Source organism: Cygnus olor, chromosome 19 (assembly GCF_009769625.2).
Source record: "Cygnus olor isolate bCygOlo1 chromosome 19, bCygOlo1.pri.v2, whole genome shotgun sequence".
Lineage (NCBI taxonomy): Eukaryota > Metazoa > Chordata > Aves > Anseriformes > Anatidae > Cygnus > Cygnus olor.
In genome coordinates, this window is record NC_049187.1 from 2,469,735 (window position 1) to 2,489,226 (window position 19,492).

The window sequence follows — 19,492 nt, forward strand, 5'->3', positions numbered from 1 at the left end:
AGGTGCACAGAAAGAAAAATTAAAAGTCCTGGAGAGCCCTCAAGAGAAGGAACGGCTTGAAGATACCTGCTGAGTTAAAAGAAAACCCCCAAAGATGCCTCATTGGGAATTTATTTCTTGAAAGATGTATGTCCTCAGATACCCTAGATTTACAGGTAGCATCCCAACCGCTGATAAATTTACTGGAAGTTGGCTGTTGAGAAATATTGACTGCTGACTTTGTATAATGGTTCAGCAAGGCTTTTTTGTGGCCTCATTCTTTATTCACTACGTTAAGTTTTTTTTTTTTTTTTTTGTAATAGATTTGCTAATATTTGGAAAGGGGAAAATTTTAAAAATATGAAATCTTAACAGTAACAGATTTTTTGATAAATTTCCTATAATTTATCTTTCCTCCTAAAAGAGAAGAAGAAAACAGTTTCAAAATTAGTTCAGTTTAAGCAAATAACACCAAAGTCAGAGCAAGGAATCATGCATATGGCATTCAGGATGGGTAAATCTCTGTGCCTTCCTTTTTCAAAGTTAGATGTCTTACTGTCCGCATTCATTATTTTAAACATAACTGTTTCACAGTGTTACCTCTGAGGAGCAGATGCAGACCCAGGCCGTTTGACAGAGGAGCCTGTGCCTGCTCTTGTCTTGGCATGTGGTTCAGCACCCTGAACGATGGTGCTGACATTGCCGTCAGTGTTGGTATTTCTCCTGCCCCGATTTTACTATCTAATTTGACTGGCTAGAAAAATTCAAAGGAAGTTTAACTCATACGACTATTGGAATTGAACGGGATCCTGTTTTGTCTTTTGTCCTCATCCAATTGCTAAAGAAACTACAGTTACAGTCTGATTTTAAGTGTTATTTCTCTAGTAATTACACCACGTAGGAGAAAATAAATCACAGTTCGACTCTGAGGGAACTCGCAATACCAATTAAAATCCAAATATGGGATCTGAGGGGTATGCAGAAAGCATGAACGTGACCAGCTTTCTGATCTGCACTTGACTCTACCAGCTACACTTCAACGTCTTCTCCTTTCTGTTTTCACCCTGTACGTTCACAGGGATTCAACTCAAATCAGTGGAAATACTTGGGATAAAACCAGTGTGAGCAAGGCCAGTCAAATCCTTTGGTGTTTATGGGGATTGTTGTTTCAGACAAGTCGTGTCGTCAAGAAGTCATGACGGCTTTAGGAGTCTGTCTCATGCACTTCAGTAGGACGTAGGCTTTTGAGTGTTTTTACATGTGCAAGTCTGAGATAAAGGGGGGGCTGCCTTTACCCCAGAAATGTCACACCTATGCTCAGGTCTCTCCCTGCTGTGCCAGAACGCTGGGGGATAAGAAGAGACCCAAAAGAGGTAAGACAGCTTCGTGAGGGAGATGTGTTCCCAGCAAAAATGCACCAAGCACTTGAGCAGACCTTGTGTTTCTCATCTCTTTGCTGACAGCAAAACCATACCCAGAGGTCCTTGCAAGAAGTTATGAAATTCTGCCTTAATGAATATCTGCTGTCCTCACAGCGCAGCAGTCACAGTCACACAACACCCATACCTCGGGGAGCTGTGGTTATTGTCATTATGTGATGCATGCTCTGATTTGTCTCGATTTTCTGCACCAGGACGAGGAGGAGATGGAGGAAGCCACCAACCAAAAGCTCGCTCTGCAGAAGGCCAAGGAAGTAGCAGAAGTCAGCCCCATGTCGGCAGCTAACATTTCCATAGCCGCGTAAGCGTTATTTTATTATTTGGGACCTTTATCATGTGGTTTCTGTTCTTCAGTGTCGTTATATGTCTATTCAACTGGAGCCATCCCATCGTACTCTGTGAGCCTTTTTATGCCATCTCTGTTACTGACAGGGCTGTAGGTTGACTGAATACTTCAGCGTTGATCACTTAACCATGGATCGAAGTACTTCTTTTAGTTTGTTTTTTCCTTTGTAATGTTTCATCTTTTGCCTTGCTGTAAATAACCATATTTTAGCAGGTTGGTTCTTTTTTTAAGCTGTCCCTAGGATAGATTTCACCAGGTGAAGTGTTAACATTTCACTTTGGATTTGTAATTCTGAGAGCTATGTGTGCATATTTTATATTAAATACTGTTTGTTGATCTCTATTTGGAGGATTCAAGAGCAAATGTCTCCTCCTAAATATCAGAAAGGAAAAAAAAAAAAGCTTGAATGTTCTCTCTTTGTTGTCTGAAAGACTGCAGGAATGAATAAAGTCACATACCTGAACAGTCACTGGTTCATAGCTAGAAATATAAATTGCATTTTCAAATGCAGGCTTTTCTGTAATACATGGATGTAAATGTATGCACATATTCTGTGATAGTGTTTTGGAAGAATCCTTAGAAAATATTTCTTTGGGGCCCACCTTTTCACATATACTCATCTAAACTGAGGTGAAACTTTTATTTGTAGGTGGAAATACTTGTCCAGATGTCACTGAGGACAGAGCAGAATTCTGCCTGCATGGGATGATGGCCCTGTGTTTGAGATGTGCCTGCCTTGGGTAGATTTACTTTTTTTTTGTTAGGGCTTCATTTAACTCTTCGGGAATCAGCATCAGGACAAGCAACATCAAAAATTTGGACCTGCATTTTGCTGAGAGTTGCTGGTATTTTCCAATGCCTTTTTGCAGGGGAGACCTCCTAGGTCTAGGCAAGCTGAAGCACAGAAAAATGAATTTCCTGGGCAGTTTTATTCCAAAGGATCTGGAATGAAGAAAGATCCCCAGGAGACCTTTTTAGGGGGAGTTTAATCCACTTCAGCCCAGACAATAGGCCAAATGGAGCCAGCTCATTATATACGAAGGGAAAGAATATTGTTAATTTGACTATTTTATTCTTCTTACCATTTTATTTTGCAATTACTGCTATAATCATCTCCTATTTATGCCATGTCTATTTGTTAGTTTTAAATATAATCCTTTTCTTACAATGATGTCCAGTCTTGACAGGAAGTCATATGAGGATATTTGCTCTTGTTTGTTGTTTTTTTTTTTTTTTTGAATTTCCTGGAACTGTTATTTTATAGTACAAGATGATAACACATTTTCTTCTATTTCTTCCCTTTTTAATCAAAAGTACGGTGCACGTGAGAATTTCTTAGAAACCAGACAAAGAGCTTTAACAGAGCTAAGAGTTCACACCACATTGTTAGTTACATAAAATAACCTTTATTCTGTGATTTTTCACCAGACTTTCACCTGGTTTTCAATATCACAGGGCCACTTTTAGAAGTGCATCCAGTTGCTTCCACGTTGACTAACCAGGGCAACATCAGGCATGCTGCATGGGAGGCCATCGGTGTATCACTGTCACCTGGCTTCCAGTCCCCTCTGCTGTAGTGCCAGCGAGGTGCTTACACAGCCACTCACAAGGCATGCGGGACTTTAGGTTTTTTGGGGAAAAAAAGATTTTTTAAAAAAGCACAAGGTCAATAGAGTGATGACCAAATGAGTAGTGACCTACAGGAGAAGGCAAGGGAGAAGTGAGGTATTTTGCAAGAGATTAATAGATGGATGGATGGATTGTTGGCCGATGATCCAAAAGATGTTTAATGAGTGCATGCCAAAATCATGTTTAGTATAGAAATTAACCCCATAGTGAGAGCTCCAAAAGGGGCTTAGCAGCTACAGCTTTTGGGTTTACAGCACTGATCCCTGAGGTACCATTATCCTGCACAGTAGGGCTGATGATAGAGACCCGTGATTGACATCCAGATGTACCCTGTTAATTCATTTCTTATGGTCTTAAGCTACAGAGTGGTGCAGAAGGTGGAGCAGATGCCATGTTCATGGCAAAACCTGTCGGATCAAGCTCTGATGTGATTCAGGCATGGACGTGCTGATGGGATCCCACCAGGGCTTAGGTGTAAGGTACAGCAAGTGGCTCAGCACTGTTGAGAATGAAAAGGTCCTGGAAACAGGATTCTTGGCTTATGGAAATATCACTGCCAAAGGCAAATGCCTGTAGAGCCTGGACTCCCCTAAGTGACTGGTGAGCAGGGGCAGGGAAAAACTGGGACTGAGCTACCAAGGTCCTGCTGCAATCCCGTTTGTGGGTCTACCTCATCAGCTTGTTCTAACGAAGAGTGGGTTTGGATTTCTGATTCAGTTTTATTTTCAAAATGTAGGAAAAGGATTTTTTACAGCAACAGGCATCTATAGCATGGGTCAGTGTTCTGAGAACATCAGCATTTTCTCTGCCTCATCAATTAAACCAGGTCTCTCAGATGTTGAAGCAGAGGGCACCGTGACTTGCATTTCCTCAGGCATGATATTCACGTTCCTGGCGTGCTTGTCTACCTCCCACAGAGGTGACAAGCTCAGGCTGGTGAAAAGTCCTAGTGGTCATTCTGCTGTTTCACCGGTGAGGTGCTGTGCTTGCTGTTTTGTTTCTTTCCTTTGTCAGTCCCATATCAAGGACTGTGAGAGTACTCTTCCTCTACACCTCCTTCCAGGCTATTGCATGCTCTGTAGCCTTGTATCTACTTCTCCACCCCTGGCACTTTTCTGTGCAAATACAGCATGCACTCCCCGTTTGCATTCTCATGACCCTGCAGTTTATCTGCACTGATTCATCTGCTCTCCTCTGCCATTTGAGCCTCTCAACAGCTCAGCTCTGGGAAATGTTCAATTTATTGCATCGGTTACAAAATATAATTTCATAGGCTTATGAACCTGGTTGCTGATTCGGTCTGTCAGCCTGCTTGGAGGGTCTGAGGTGGTACCTTCACATCTACGTGTGTTTGATGGTTGATAGATGGTGAAGTGCTGCTGCGTCATGGGGATCTGCTTAATAATCTATTCATTATTACAGTAGCATCCAGGTATCTATCTTGCAGCTGACTTGAGGTGCTTTATTACAATATTCTACCTGCACTTGGTTTATTGCTCCTACTTCTTTGCTCTCCCAGGATTTTAATGACTTGCCCCCAGCTCCAGCAAAAGGAATTGCAGGAATGGATTTTTCTGTCCTTTTTTTTCTTCACCTGGTGAACTCTATCCTGAGTGGGCTTTTTTGTTTTGTGGATTTTCAGGATGAAAAACTAGGATGGTACATTGTTTTTGCCGTTGTTGCAATGTTTGGTTTAAAACAGAATATTTGTTTAACATAAGTTACTGCGTTTTAATTTTAGCCCATTGTTTCATTCTTATTTTTGTGATTTTTGTTTTCTGTTTAGCATTTTCCTTGCTTTGTTGTTTCTGGAGGTGAGTTTCTGGGTTTGTCCAGTTTGCCCAGCATTGTCTTTAGGACCCTCTGTTTTGTACAACATCGAAACCACTCAGCCTCTCGAACTGAGCCGCTGTACTGACCGACGGGTCTTTAGAGCAAGCCATTGGTGCAGCTTCCTTGGCGGTGAGAACAGAGCAGGGGGGAAAATAGGGCAACTACTGAGGTGCTGAATGTGCAAAGCACCTCAAGGTCCCCACTGGATAGGTGCCAGTGGAAGGGAGAGCTGCTGGGCTTATTTCATGGCCAGCACAAAGACCCCAGTGCAAATAGTTTTACGTTCTGTAGATGAACTTGCGTCTTTGCTAACCCAAAGCCTGAACTCCCCACATTCGGATACCTCCTCTGCCTTTTCTATTCCGGCCAGAGCTGCACCAATGTCCCGTACAAAAGGGGCTGCACTACACACACATGGCACGGGTGCTCCGCGCGGGCCAGCAGACCAGTCGGAGAGTCAATGAGCCCCAAAGCACACGTCCTCCCCATGGCTCCTCCGGGGATTCTGAACTGGTGGCTAAAACAGCCTCTGCATTTGTTTATTCCTGTGTATTTTCCAGTGGCCTGCCTTCACCTTTTCTTGGGAAGAGTCTTAAAAAAGCAATCACAACAGCATGCAAATGCTAAATTTGTAGGAACCTGCTAAGTAGTCACGTCCAAGTCATGCTGAGTGAAACTTCTAGCATTTATTTACTTAGGTTTGTTTTTAATTCTACATGGCAATGTGTTATAGTGGTGGCCAGACACAGGGAAACAATTTAAGCATTAGGTATAAGGGGTGAGCTCTGGATGGGAAAAGAGTTTCTCAGATGTGATGAATGAAACTTTGTAGGAAGTAGCAGAGGCACTTCGTGAAACTTGGGCACCAGGGCTAAACACTGCCAATGGGATTGACCACTACCATTTTTCAAAGCTTGACATGCTTCTCAGCACAGTGTTCCAACCCTGAAAGACCTCTTCCTCTCTCCAGGCCGTGACTGGTTTCTGCTGGTCCCTCACATGGTTGTTCCAAGCAGTTGGCATCTTAATTGTGTGCCTACAGGTAGATACTGCCTGGTAACACGAGCGAGTTGACCACTCCTTAGAAAACTGCTGAGAGCAAATAGAGGTGGCACGTCATTTCAGTGACTTCTCCGAGGTGTCTGTCCCTTTTGTACAGGTCTGGGGATGAAGGGGGGGGGGTTGCTTTGTTTCTTTAGGACATTTTCCATCTTAGAGACTCCATGTTTTCCTTTTGTCTTGGGAATACTGTGGTCTCTTTCAAAATCCCTGTTGGGCTGCCGGTACCCAACAGAACCCAGCAAGAAGTATGCCTGAACACCCAGCCCATGAAACGTCCCGTGCTCAATGGTGCGTAGACTAGCAGAGGTGTTCTTTTTCTCTTGCTGGCTTGTGACTTCTTCCCTTTCTTCTCCCCCCTGATGTGTGTTGATGTGTGAGGTGCTGTGGTTCTTCCTGTTAGCTTACCTTTTTGCCCTTGCTGTTGGTGTAATGGTGACTCAAACAGCTACACAGAAAGTCACTCTCTTGTTCTGTGTCCCTCTCGCATGGTAAGTAGCACGGAGCAAAGCTCAAGTACTTCTGTCATTTTGATTCAGAAAAGGAGGCTCTCTTGGCTTCCCAGCTTTCCTCTCCGCAATTCCAGGGAAAATGTAGTCGGTCACAGTTTCAGAAAAGACAGATCCAGGAACGAGAGCAAAGAAGTGAACCTGGAGTGCTGCAGGACTTGCATAACGTTGCCTGGCCAAGTTACAAGGATGTTTGGCAGGATCACAGCATGGCCTCCATCCTGCACTGCACCAAATGAGGCAGGCATAAATGCAAAAATTCATTCAAGCCTTCTGCCAAGGGATATTGAGAGCTGTTTTAAGCAATTAAAAACAACATTTCCACAGGTACTGCATGACGTTGGTGCTGACTCCCAGGTAAATTAAGGCAGTCCGGTACATTCTCCTCCATCACAAGTTTTCCACCTGTTTTGCCCAAGAAATCCCTTACCTATGCTTCAGGCATTTGTGCAGGCAGGGGCTTGCTCTCTGCAGGGTTCAGTTGCCATCCTGGGACTTCATCATCCAGCCAAGAAGTAAAGGGGTCCCCAGCTTGAGCAACCTGGGAGCAATTTCCCTGGCAAACCAGCAGAGCATGCAACCCTGCTTTGATTCCTGCTCCCCTTTTCTTTGGCGAGGTACAAATGTAGAAATAGTAAATCTGGGGCAGAATGCTTTACCTGGCTGCACAGCAGATGATTTGCTCCAAGTGAAACTTTTATAAACGCTTTTCATAATGGTACTTATACTTGTTGCAGTTTTCTTGCCCTTTGGGTGGTTGTGTTATATACTTCACGTGGGCCAACATTTCTGTTCAGGAGATTCTGGTAATTTTAAGGAAATGTATATTTAAAATTCTACTCATATGATATCCAAAGAACATTAGATTTTAATTGGACCTTCTGGCTTGATAGCATTGATTGTTAACAGATTGAAACTCTCAGGGAAGCAGGAAAAACTGCTGCAACTGAAAAGGCAAATTCAGGAGGTGAAGGGATTTTGTTTTCTGTCATCTGAGAGGGTTCTTCAGATGATGTAGATTTATAAAAATTATTGTTTATAACTGCGAAACGTTAGTGCCTCAAGCCAGGATCTATCAAGACATTTAGAATCCTGATTCTGTGTAGATTCCCTGCCAGAGGAAGAATAAACTTTTTTTTCTGTGTAATTCGGCTATTTCCATATTCAGAACCCCCCATGTGTAATGGCATTTATACAAACACACACTGAATGGAGGAGAATCTACAAAATTACACGTGAATTGAAACAAGTTCCTTTAAATAAAGTGTAATCCGTTGCCTAATCTGCAGCAGACGTAGGGTTTTTAGACACGGTGAGCCATATTCGGATGGTTTGAGCTCAGACACATCCCTGTGCCTGGCAGAGGAGAGAGGTAGGTGCCCCTGGAGAGCCCACCTGGCACAAGGACTGAGCCGAAGCAGCCTGGCACCAGCTGCTGGGGCTCAGCTGGAATTTGGTTCTCGATGCATGGCCCGGGGTCCTCCCTCCAGCCCCTGTTCTTCGCTGCTCCCAGGCTTCCTCCTCTCATCTCGTGGTGCCAGAGGGGGGAATTAGCAGTCTTGCATCCTGCTCCCACTTGGAAGTAATGATTTGCAGCACAGCTGTAAAAGCAATCACCATCTGTTTCTACAAAGACCTCTACCCCGAGGTCCTAAAGATGACTTCTGCGGAGGACTTTGATTTTGTGAGTATAGCATATGGAGGCATAAAGTCCTAATATCATCATGTGGCTTTTGGTTCACCTTTTAATTTTTTTCCCTTTTGGTTCCATTTTGATTCTTTGGTTGTTTCCCTGTCGACTAGAAGGTGGTGTGTCTGTGGCTTCCACACTTTCTGAAGCTTGCCTGGTCTCCTACCAAGATGCACGCTGCAGTCTGCATTCGATAGGACACAGCCTGTATGAGTCTCCTCCCGATGTCTTATAGTTTCTCTTCTCTTTTTTTTTTCTCACTTTTTGTTTTCTTTGTTTGTTTTGTTTTTGCATGTGCAGTTTTGTAAAGCAAACTCGAGGTACTGTATCTCGCAGCTCGTCAGTCTCCAGCGTAAATTCACCGTGAGTTGCTCTCTGTTACGATATTCAGTAAATGGATTTATCATATATATCTCTATATTTATAAACCTCCCTATTTCCCCCTCTCCCGATGCCTTCACTTCCCCCTTGTTTTTTCCAAAAATCATTCCCATCATTGTGGAACGCCTCCAGACCAACATACGGTGGAAGGACTGGAAGGTGTGCGACATTGCCATATAATGCTTGTGATTTGATCGTGAGCAACTCTGTAGTGTTTTGTACATTGACTGTGATTTTTCCTTCCTCCTCCCTTTGTTTTCCTCCCATCCCCCTAATTATTTGCCTTTGTTCCTTCCTTAATTATCTTCCCTGTTCTCCCCTCTGCCCTCATTTGATGGTTCGTCTTGTTCTCACTTGTATTTTTGTTCTCTGTGTTTATTATGCACTGGGCTGATGGCTTTGATGTTCCACCAGTGTTTGCGCTCAGGGTTCAATAGGAGAATGGGTGCCCACCATGAGTGTGCTCTTTAAATGAAAGCTGGAGCGTAAACTTCTGGAATTAGGGCCCGAGCGAGACCAAATTGGAAAACTCTGCATAAATATCCTTGGGAAACTTAGAGCATGAGTTATGCCTGTGCTCTCTCACCTTCCTGAGCTGATGCTTAACACTACAGATATGGCAAAAATGAGGCACTCAGCAAGCTCCTATGACCCGTGGTTGAGCAAACACAGTGGTAGATCTTCCATTCACTTCACGCACCTCCTAACAACCAAATCTTGCTGGCTTTGCTGTGAATCACGGGTGCGCTTTGACACCGATGCAGGTTTGTAGAAAATAACCATCGTTCCCCGCCGACTAATACAACAAAACTTGTCACCAGCTTGTCATCCACCCATCTTAGCGTCATTGCTTTGAGTTATACTGTTACCATCTGCCGTTGTCTTTCTTCTTTAATGCTTTTGGAGAGACAAGTAAGTGCAACTCGAACGCTTGTGGGTTTGTCCTTATGTGCACCATGGCAGGATTCAGCGTACCAAAGGCACGGTGAAGCAAAGGAGGTTTTCCACCAGCTTCCTAACACCTTCCTTGTTCCCTGCTGCCCTGGGTGTTTCGGTGGTCCACTGATGGATCTCAGGCACACTTGGGTTGCTACAGTGTGTGGATTTAGTTTCTCTGACCAAGACTGAACTTTTGCATCTGACACAATTAGGTGCCTGTGCTAAGGGCTCTGATGGGATAAATGCACCCATCTGAGATCTCACAGGACTGGGACAGTGGAAAACCGGGGAGGAAACTACACCAGGAAAACTTTTGGCTCATTTCTTCCAATGCATTGTCTGGCTGCTGGGACTCTGGGCAGGCACAAAGGTGCGGGGAGTAGCCAGCTGCCTTTTGGGGGTGTCATCCCGCCTTGCACTTGTCAGGGAGGAGGGGAAGGGGGGCAAGGGAGAACGTGGTTAAAGGTGGTGATGCTGGAGAGGTGCTGCCCAGTGCCTCACCTCCCGGCACTCGAGTGCACGCCAGCAGAAGTTGCACCAAACCCATCTGAGGCCACATTCGCACAGTTAATAAAATCAGAGAGAACAAAGGGTTTGGCTCCTTTTCCAAACTTCTGGAGCTACCATTAAAAAAGATTAAATCAAACTGCAGGAACTAAAATCCACTTAGCAGGAGGTTTTGCCTGTGTTCAGCTGTGTTTGCCATTGAGGTCTGTTGCTAACTCCCCACCAGCAATAGAGACAGTGCAGAATAGAAAGAGGCATCTCTGGCTCTTATGACTCACATCCATTCTCTGAAGAGAATGAATTTTTACTGAAAGAAATGTATATCTGTGCTTGTGTTTGGGTGGTTTTTCAATATGTGCTGTTTACAGATGCTTTCATTTTACCTGCACTTTTCTGTGCTAACCAAACTGACAAAACCACCACAGCTTAAACCACATTTCTCTACACGTGAAACCACTTTACCTCTCTTCAGTCATGTGGAGAGGCCCTGGTGTAGAGGCAAATATAATTTGCATTGTATTTAACATTTCTATGCACTGTCTGGGCAGTAATTTATAATTTCCTATGCAAAACAAGATCTTTTTGACAGATGAGTGTGCATTTTCTTCTCTGTGGGTATCCCCAGACGTTTCCCTCATGTTTTTGCAGCAAACACCCTAGCTTTGATTAAATGACTGGGCCCCATAAGAGTGTGCCATGTGTAAAAGTACCAGCCATCACAGAGCATCAAGAGCCCCCTGAAGGGTAAAGGCATCTGAAGGTCTCGTACACTCAGTATAAATGTCATGGTTAGAAGTGTATTTTTTATTTTAAATTCAAATAAATAAATTGGAACCACTCCTCTCAGGTACCTGCAGGTACTGTGGTCTCCCTGTCCCTGGTGAAAGCCAGTATCAGTCCAAGATGCCTTTATACCACTCTTTTCTGCCCACTGTGAGTGCTATTGCTGTAATTATACTGAACAGTGGTCTAATTTTGTGCAGATGAAAGCCGAACAGTAGTCTAGTCATTTAAAAAAAGGCTTTTAAAAGGTGCAAAAAAATCCTGTTCCTTTTCTCCTCTACATGGCTCAAATGGCATAGAAGTCCTGGTGTCTTTAACATCAGTGAGAACCAGGATCTGCAAATCCAGACTTTTGAAAGAACCAAGCTTATTCAAAACCCTTTTGAGATAGAGGTTTGGGGGGTTGGTTTCTTGTTTGTTTGTTTGTTTTTTTCCATATTCTTTCTTTGATAATTTAGAAATTTCCTTAGGAAAATAGGTAAGAGCCTAAAGGAAAAATGCCTGTGCTAGTTTCTTAACAAAAAGTAATAATACATAAGGTGAGTCACTTTCTGATTCTAATTCCAGGATATATATATAAATTTATACATAGATATTATATTTATGCATATCTTTATATATAAAACATCATGTTAGAGTGATAGGAAGCAGCATGCAGGTGGGTGATCTATGGTTGAGTGAAATCCTTCTGTCCTTAGGAAAAAGTTAAGCTGAAAGCAGCAAAACTTTTGCTACGTTAACACCGGGAAGCTTGGATGAACTCTGCATCACTGCAGAGCTGTATAAAAACAGGCGACACAGCAGCTGTCAAATACTAAGCGGCAGCAGATAATTTCTACTGCTCAGAGGAAATCATGGCCGTGGACACCCCATGGGAGTGGTAATGAAACAGCAGAGCTTTCCAAACTTTTGTTCAGACGCATTTTGGAAGCTTTCTGCCTCTATGCTGGCCGAAGGCTTGATGCTGAAGGGCTTGATGCTGCAACGGTGCCAGGCTTGGTCCTCCTTGAGCATCCCAGATTATTCCTCCTGCTGGGACCAATTACCTGTGGTCAGCAGGGGCATCAGCAGCTTGTTTGTGGCTTAGCAAGTTTTTCTCAGTGGTCTGAGCTGACTTAATGCTGCTTAGCTGACTCCTCACTTAGTGAGTTTTCAGGAAATCCTCTCTCAGACGTTCACATGTGGTGGTAGATCCTGCAGGGCTGGCCGGCTGGTGGAGGGAAGCCTTTCTCTGGCCCAGACTTGACCTGCTACCAAAGGAGCTCCTCCAGAGGATGGGGTGAAGCCAGCCTGCAGTCACAGTTCTTGGATTTGTCTAAAAGAGCAGGTAAAGGAAGTAGAAATTCTGTCTGAGGGTGATAATATTTAAAAATATATATATATATATATTAATGTTGAATTTAGTGAACTTTCTTGATCTAGGAAGTTGATGTCTATGAGAGTTTGAAAGGCATTTCAAGTTTCACCAGCAAGTTTCTGAATATGAGGGTGTGATATGCAGCCAGTATTATATTAAACCTAGGTCATATTCAAAATTTAGTTTTTCTAGCCAAAGAACTTAAGGAGAAACATTATGAAAGAAGATAATTTCTTTCTGAGAAACTGAAATATCAGAAAATCTGATATATAAAAAGAAAAATCAAATTCGAGAGTAATACAGGGAGAGACTGGACAGTGTTTTCCATGCTCATCCTTGGCAATAGTGTTTCTGCGATGCACGCTGCCACATCAGCTCGGTGGGAGAGCACAGTGCGTTTCCCAAGAGAGCCCGGGCAGGAAATGTGGCTCATAAAGAAGTAAAGATACTAAAGCATCCAAGCAGCAACTCCCAGGGTCATGGGCAAAGCAAATTGAAACGCTAGCAGTGTCTTCATCTGAAAGAAAATTGTTTTATCAAACCAGAGAGAAAACCTTCTCCTTTGCATGTGCCTACCTCAGATTGATATGCTTCATTTGTATTTTCCTAGTGGAAAATTGAAACATGGAGAAAATCCTCCAAATTTATGGATAGAAAATACAATTTTTAGTCAAAAGGGTTTTTGTCCCATTTTCTTTTGAAACTGTATTTTAACAAAAAAAAAATCCCTTTCCTCTGTAATCAGAATATATTCTTTCATACCCACAATCTAATACGTAGGTATTTTAAACGTAAAATTAGTATGTTCATAGTCAGTTTTCACTCATTATTTACTAAAGCAAAATTTTAAGGATTGCATTTATGTAGCTGATTAAACCAGTAGGTTTGGGAAGCAAAGTGCCATTAACTAAAGCTGTGTTTTTAAAAGTTTACGATAACAAAATCTTTAGTCATTAAGGAATACCCTAAGATTAGAGTATGTTTAAAATTATGCTTCGCTTTCTTTAGTGATCTACACAGTTACTGGGTCCATTTTTTATTTGTGCCAATATTAGTCACTGGTTCATTAATATGAATTCTATTTCATTCTACAAGAATGTTATGGTTTTCTTTCTAGCCCCAGGATTTGACTACTGGCTGCTTAATCCAAGCAGAAACAATGGAGCTTCTCAGAGAAGCATATTAGCAGAAGTATCTACTACAACATTACAAGCCTTAGGGGACCTGAAAACTGAGTGCATTGTCAGCACCCCTTTAAACAGTTTGAAATATTCTGTACACAGAAAATAGGGATGAAAAAAATTGTAAAGAAAGTGTATTAACGTTAATCTTTGCACAGTGCCGGTAAATCAGAGGTGATCAATGCCATTTTCTTAATGGATTCAGAAGAATTTTTAGAAGCAAACAGCAGGATTTCAGATAAGGAGATGGAATCATAAATAGTTGTCTTTTGTGGAAAGAAATTTGTTATCACAGAGTCTCTTCCCCCCCCCCCCTTTTTTTTTTCTCTTTTCAGTGTGGATATTTTACAGACAAGTCGCCATGCTGTGGCATATCATGCTTTGTACCTTAGGTGGTTTGAGTCTGCCCCAGTTCATGCAGCATTTAATAATTTACTGGACCAAACTCTGGAGGAAGCAGTGGAAATCTTTTTGCCCCAGTTATGTTTTCTTCCCCATCTCTTCTGTGGTTCTTTGTGCTGTGTGCATAGGCACCATATCCTCGCAGGCAGGCAGTTGTAAGCAGGCTTTGTTGTAAGGTGACGTTCCTGTTGTGCCATAAATAAGTTCAAAAGCTCTCCTCTGAGAAGACGTACAGCAGAGCAACAGGAGAGAAGAAGCTGTCACACGTGTCCACGTTCAGTTGCTGTGGGAACTTGTAGAAAGCAAGAGTCAGATAAATGTAATTGGACAAGCAGGCGACACGTTCCCTCCAGCTGCTGCCGCTTTCTCTCTGAAAAACCCTGAACACATTCCCCAGAGGGACCCGCCTGCTCCATTCCTTTACATCCATTTCCTACAGCAGCCTTTATGCGTGCTGTCACTTGCTCCTGATGTTCTTGACTCGTTTGAATGCAATAATGAGCTCACAGGCAAGCCTCACGTTTTCCTGATTGATGTTTTACTGCGCTTTATACGTTTTCCTTTTTTTTTTTTTTTATTGGAGTGGGGGAAGGAGTTTTCATATAGCAAGAAGACGGGATGCAGTCCTTACTTCTGAGCCTCCTGCTCTTTGGCTTGTCAGTGACCAAAGCCAGTGGGTGGCTGCGTGTCGTAGTCTTTTGGCAATCACCTCCACTACTTGTGTCAGTGTTAAGGATGTATCTCACTTCCAGATGTGCTGAGAAATCTGAAATGTCTGTATCTGTTTTAAGGCAGTGATTTTACCAAAATAGGCTTAGTTAACATGTGCATTGCTCAGTTGCTCCAGGTTCTCAGTGAGGTGTGCACCCAGCAGCAACTTCACCTGTCAGCTAGCCGTGAGCCAAGTACAATGGAAGCTTTAGCACCCCAGAGAGAGCTTTGCTTTTAAGGCTGATTTGTGTTCTTAGGGTAAAGGAAGCACAATGAAAAAAGTTACCCTGAAGTGATAAATCTTGTGTCAGAGCAAACCATTCCTCCACTTGTAGGTAAATGACCCAACCCTTGAGAGAGAGGCTCTGAAATCCCCTGTGAGCATCTGGTTTTCAGAACTAAAATTTAATACAAGCCAGAAAATCTCTGAAGCTGCAGATGTGTGCGTGTTTTGGAGGAATTTTATAGGCTTTGTCTAGAAGTCCTATCACCACTCATAGCAGGGAAGGTCACAAGTCCCCGTCCTGAGCACCTCCTCTCCTGCTGTGTGATGGGTGCCGGTCCTGCATCCTCAGCCTTCTTTCTCACTGCGTCCAGCGTGATTTCAGAGACTGGGCTCAGTGCAGGCACTGGTGGAGGGGCTGTTCGCATGACAGCTGCCTGATGACCCCTGGCTTTGCTTTGGGTCTGTGCAGGGAGGCTGGGAGCTTTGCATCCCACCCCAGGACGATGCCTGCATGTGGAGCAGGAGATTGTGCTGCACTCTGTGCTCTTGTTTTGGGGAGAAATTGAGGGTCTCAGCCAGCACAAAGGCAGTTTCCCAACTCTTAACATGTTGTTCCTAGTTATCACTGCAATGTTGGCAGCTTGCTCTGGATGTTCAAAGTGCAAAACAGAAGCCGGTCCTCACCCCAGGTTCTCTCATTTTCAAGTGAGAAATGTCCCCAAAGGACAAGTGTGGTTGGTGGCTACACAGAGCCCGTGCTTGGGGAGCTCGGACGTGCACATGCACAGAGCCGAGCTGCCTTGTTTCTGTGCTAACGAGGAGGTTTTCATAGCCTATATTGGTCTGGCCCCGCTAGATCTGAGGCAGTGCAGAGCAAGGCACCCATCCGCTTTGGAGAACGTGTGGGATATACTGGGACACCCATGCCAGGCAGCTCTCTGCTGATCTCAGCTGATGGTGCAGAGCTGTGACTGCAGATTACATCTTCCCATGGGAAATCGTTGTATGGGACAGCAGGTTTGGGCAGTTAGAGGAGGCTTTGCGTGTTACCCGTTAATTCCCTTTAGAACCACGTAAATCTGCTCATGGGTGATAGTGGTTGAACCTTCCACAGGACTGAACCCCAAAGAAATACCAGGTTACTGCCAGCTGTTCATCTCCTGTTGCTGGGGGCAGCTTGGGGGTGCTCTCCCCTGTGAGCAGCCTGCCTCTGTATGATGTGGGGAGTTGGGTGAGTGGGGTTCTGTATCCCCAGCACCTTCTGATATTATTTGCATTTAGAGCTGCGATTTTTGTCACCCATTCCACTGCTGTAGTGTAAACGGGGCACTCAGCTGATGGAGAATTGATCCAGGATGTGCCTCCTGGGAACAGGGGGCTTTGATTTGTAGTTTTGGTGATAAGCTGTGCTCCTTCTTCTTTCTGGGTTAGACCAGATTCATTCACAACTGCCTGGATGCCCTCATCCCATTTACAGTGAACATTTAAGTAGGTTTTTACCTCTTTTAGCAGAACCAGGGAACAGCACCCTCAGTGAAGAGAGAAAAAAAAAAAAAATACCAGCAGAGCATTTGAGATGCAAAGCCTTTCCGACAGCTCCCGCTGTGCTCTGTGAGCCCATCTGAATGCTGCCCTCCGGGGTCCGAGCACGGCGACAGACCCTGACGCTCTGAATCAGCACGCACGCACGCAAAAGCTGCCTTCTGCTGTTGTCAGGGGAGCCCAGAAAGTACGTAAGGAAACTGCGTCTGACTCCCTATCTCCACAGCCTTGTGGGGCGTGCGTGAAGCAGTGGAGATTCGTGAGCCTTGTGCAGCCCCTCTGGCTGCAGAGGTCAGGCTAATGCGTAGCAAATGGAGATGTCTGAGCAGCTCGGTGGAAGGAGAACGATTTTCCTCTCTTTTGTTAGAAGTAGTTTAATTAAGGAAGAAAACAGGTGCCAACTTCAACCAGGCTAAATCCAGAACTTCCTCCATGGAAGCCAGAGGGTTTACTTTGATTTTATGGGAAAGCAGAATTTGCAAATATTTGATTTACATTGTTTAGGAGGAAAGGAAAAAAGGCTTCTCTTCCTGCAGTGGCTGGGTACGTGAAACATTCACGTGTGGTGGTCAGAAACCGAGTGCTATGCCGAAAAAATCAAAGCATTAAGGCATTGTCAAAGCGGGTATTCTCACCGTAGTAGGTAACAGAGAAGGAAAGCAGCAAGCCTCTCGAGGGAATAAAGGTGCCTGCATTGTCTGCATCTACATGTTATCCCCAGTCCCTGGTGCACAGAACAGTTTTCCTTCCTTACCTGTACTTTTCCAGACTCTGTGGTGCTTGGGCTGGATGCCCTGGGTTTGGAGCAATGTCCCCTGTTCCGTCAGGGGCTGTCCTGCCTGCAGAGGGGCGCCTCTGGCTGCAGGGGATGGTGGTAGGGCCCTTGGGCAGGTTTCGTCTCCCCTTGCTCCTCCACTCTAACTTGTTGGACACTGATTTGCTCATCTAGACGTTTCCAGGTGGGCAGAAAGGTGCTGTGGTTTGGGGGGAAGCCCTGCAGGCTATTTAAAAGCTCTGGTTGTGCGATACAGTTTCTGTGAGTACTGACTTTAACCCTTCAAACTATGCCTGAGGTGTTCAAGGGGGATCACCACCTTTTAGAAAGCAGGACAATCCTTTCCTGAGGGCCCGTTTCATAGTGCCTAAAGCGTGTGGGGGCAAACTAACACAGATGATCCTGCTGGCTTTCCCTGCTCATACTCTCCGCCAGCCATTCTCTCTCCATTCCTATAACTTCTTTGGCTCAACCCTCTAACACCCTGTCTCAGCTGAAAATTTCCTTTCTTTATTTATTTTTTGGGTGGTTGCTTTATAGGGAACTGGTGCAAAGTTTGATACTAACTTTCCCCTTTCCTCCCCTCCGTAGCAAGCAGCAGAACTCCTCCAAATCCAAGTCAGTTTGGGAGCAGAGGACCAGCCAGATCCGGATGCACAATTTCCGAGCCAGCTGCGAGGCGCTGTACAACGAGCTGGATCCCGAGGAGCGGGTGCGTTACGCCACCACCCTCCACATCCGTCCCGACATGAAGACGCATTTGGACCGGCCGCTGGTGGTGGAGCCGAGGGGCGAAGGGAGGAACAACATCAGCAAGCTGAGCCCTGGAGACGTGCAGGAGGTGGAGCAGAGCAAGGTCAGCTCTGCCGATGGAGCAGAAGCTCCACGAAAGCATCACCGGCATCGGGATAAGGACAAACTGGGAGAGCAAGAGAAGTGCGATGTGACCAAGGAGGAGAACGGGGAGTCTGGCACCAACAGTAAGGAGGAGCGGCACCGGCAGCACAGGAGCCGCAGCAAGGAGGTGGAAGGGTGCAGCAAGGAAGGGAAAAGTGACCGCACCAGGGGCCAGGAAGGGGGAAAGAGGCACCACCGCCGAGGGTCGGTGGAGGAAGGTGCCGAGAAGGAGCACCGTAGGCATCGGACTCACCGGCACTCTGCTGAAAGGCAGGGCAAGGAAGGCAACGGGACGATCAACGGGGCCCGGGGCGAGCGGCGTTCCCGACACCGGGGAGGGTCGAGGTCTGGGAACCGGGAAGGAGAGCCCTGTTCCAAGGGCGAGAACGGAGAAGAGCCTCACAGACGGCACAGGTTCAGGAACAGGGCGCTGTCGACGTACGATTCAGTGGAGAAGGAGAATGGGGAGAAGGAGGGGGAGGCTGGAGAGAAGGAGCACCGGAATCATCAGCCCAAGTAAGTGAGCGGCCGGACACCTCCCTGTGGCAGCTCGGGGGCTGTGAGACCCCAAATGCCTTTTAGAAATCAGGTTATTCCCCTCCCTGTGGCATTCCCTGCTGTTCCTGAACTTGCACTGGTTACTGCTGTAACCTGCAGTTTCATTTTGCTTAAATCAGTAACAGAAGAGGCTCCCAAAGATGATTCTGATCCGTGCTGACCCACAGAGTGGCTCAGGGTTAAGGCAGGAACTATCCTTGATCTCGAAACCAACAGACGTGCTAAGACAAGTAACACAAGGCAGAGAATTTCACAGCCTCTGAAGGAACCTGGTGTTTCTGAGTGTCACACTTTTAAATGGAATCCAGTCTGTCCTATAGTCATTTAGGTTTTCTCTTTTCTAATGCTGAGCCTTTGGGCTGCATCACCAGTTATTATTACAGCACTTGGCTGTGAGGGAAGTGGCTTCTTCCATTAAGAACAATGAAGTATCCCAGTCTGTTTAATTCTTATGTAAGTCAAGTGAGAAAACTAGTACTGGTGAAGCATTTAGCGTAGTTAATAAAGAAGGATAGATTGCCTTTTCAGCTTTATTAATCTGATGGAAAAGAAATTTCACTGGGATTCCTTAGAATAGAGTTCATGTCACCATGGAGAGCTGTGAGTGGCGTTGAGATAATCATTTTCCTGTCTATATTATCTTCCTTTCAGATGGATATCAAAACACTTTGCATACTGTTTAGTTTGATCACGTGCCCAAGCTCACTTTCCTCCTCACTGAAATATCGCTGCTGCTGCAGAGGAATAGC

At 44.9% G+C, this 19,492-nt stretch overlaps 1 protein-coding gene across 17 annotated transcripts in view; it reads left to right on the forward strand.

Annotated features, from left to right (window-relative positions):
• Window positions 1-19,492, forward strand: part of LOC121057530 (voltage-dependent N-type calcium channel subunit alpha-1B-like) — a 284,260-nt gene that overhangs the window by 193,372 nt on the left and 71,396 nt on the right. For 12 of the 17 annotated variants that reach the window (XM_040531855.1, XM_040531860.1, XM_040531856.1 and 9 more), the window contains 3 exons: window positions 1,613-1,719; window positions 8,785-8,847; window positions 17,880-18,701. In XM_040531855.1, coding sequence (XP_040387789.1) covers window positions 1,613-1,719; window positions 8,785-8,847; window positions 17,880-18,701 — 992 coding nt within the window. The remainder of the gene's footprint in view (window positions 1-1,612; window positions 1,720-8,784; window positions 8,848-17,879; window positions 18,702-19,492) is intronic. The other 5 variants (XM_040531861.1, XM_040531862.1, XM_040531864.1 and 2 more) reach the window with 1 other exon arrangement.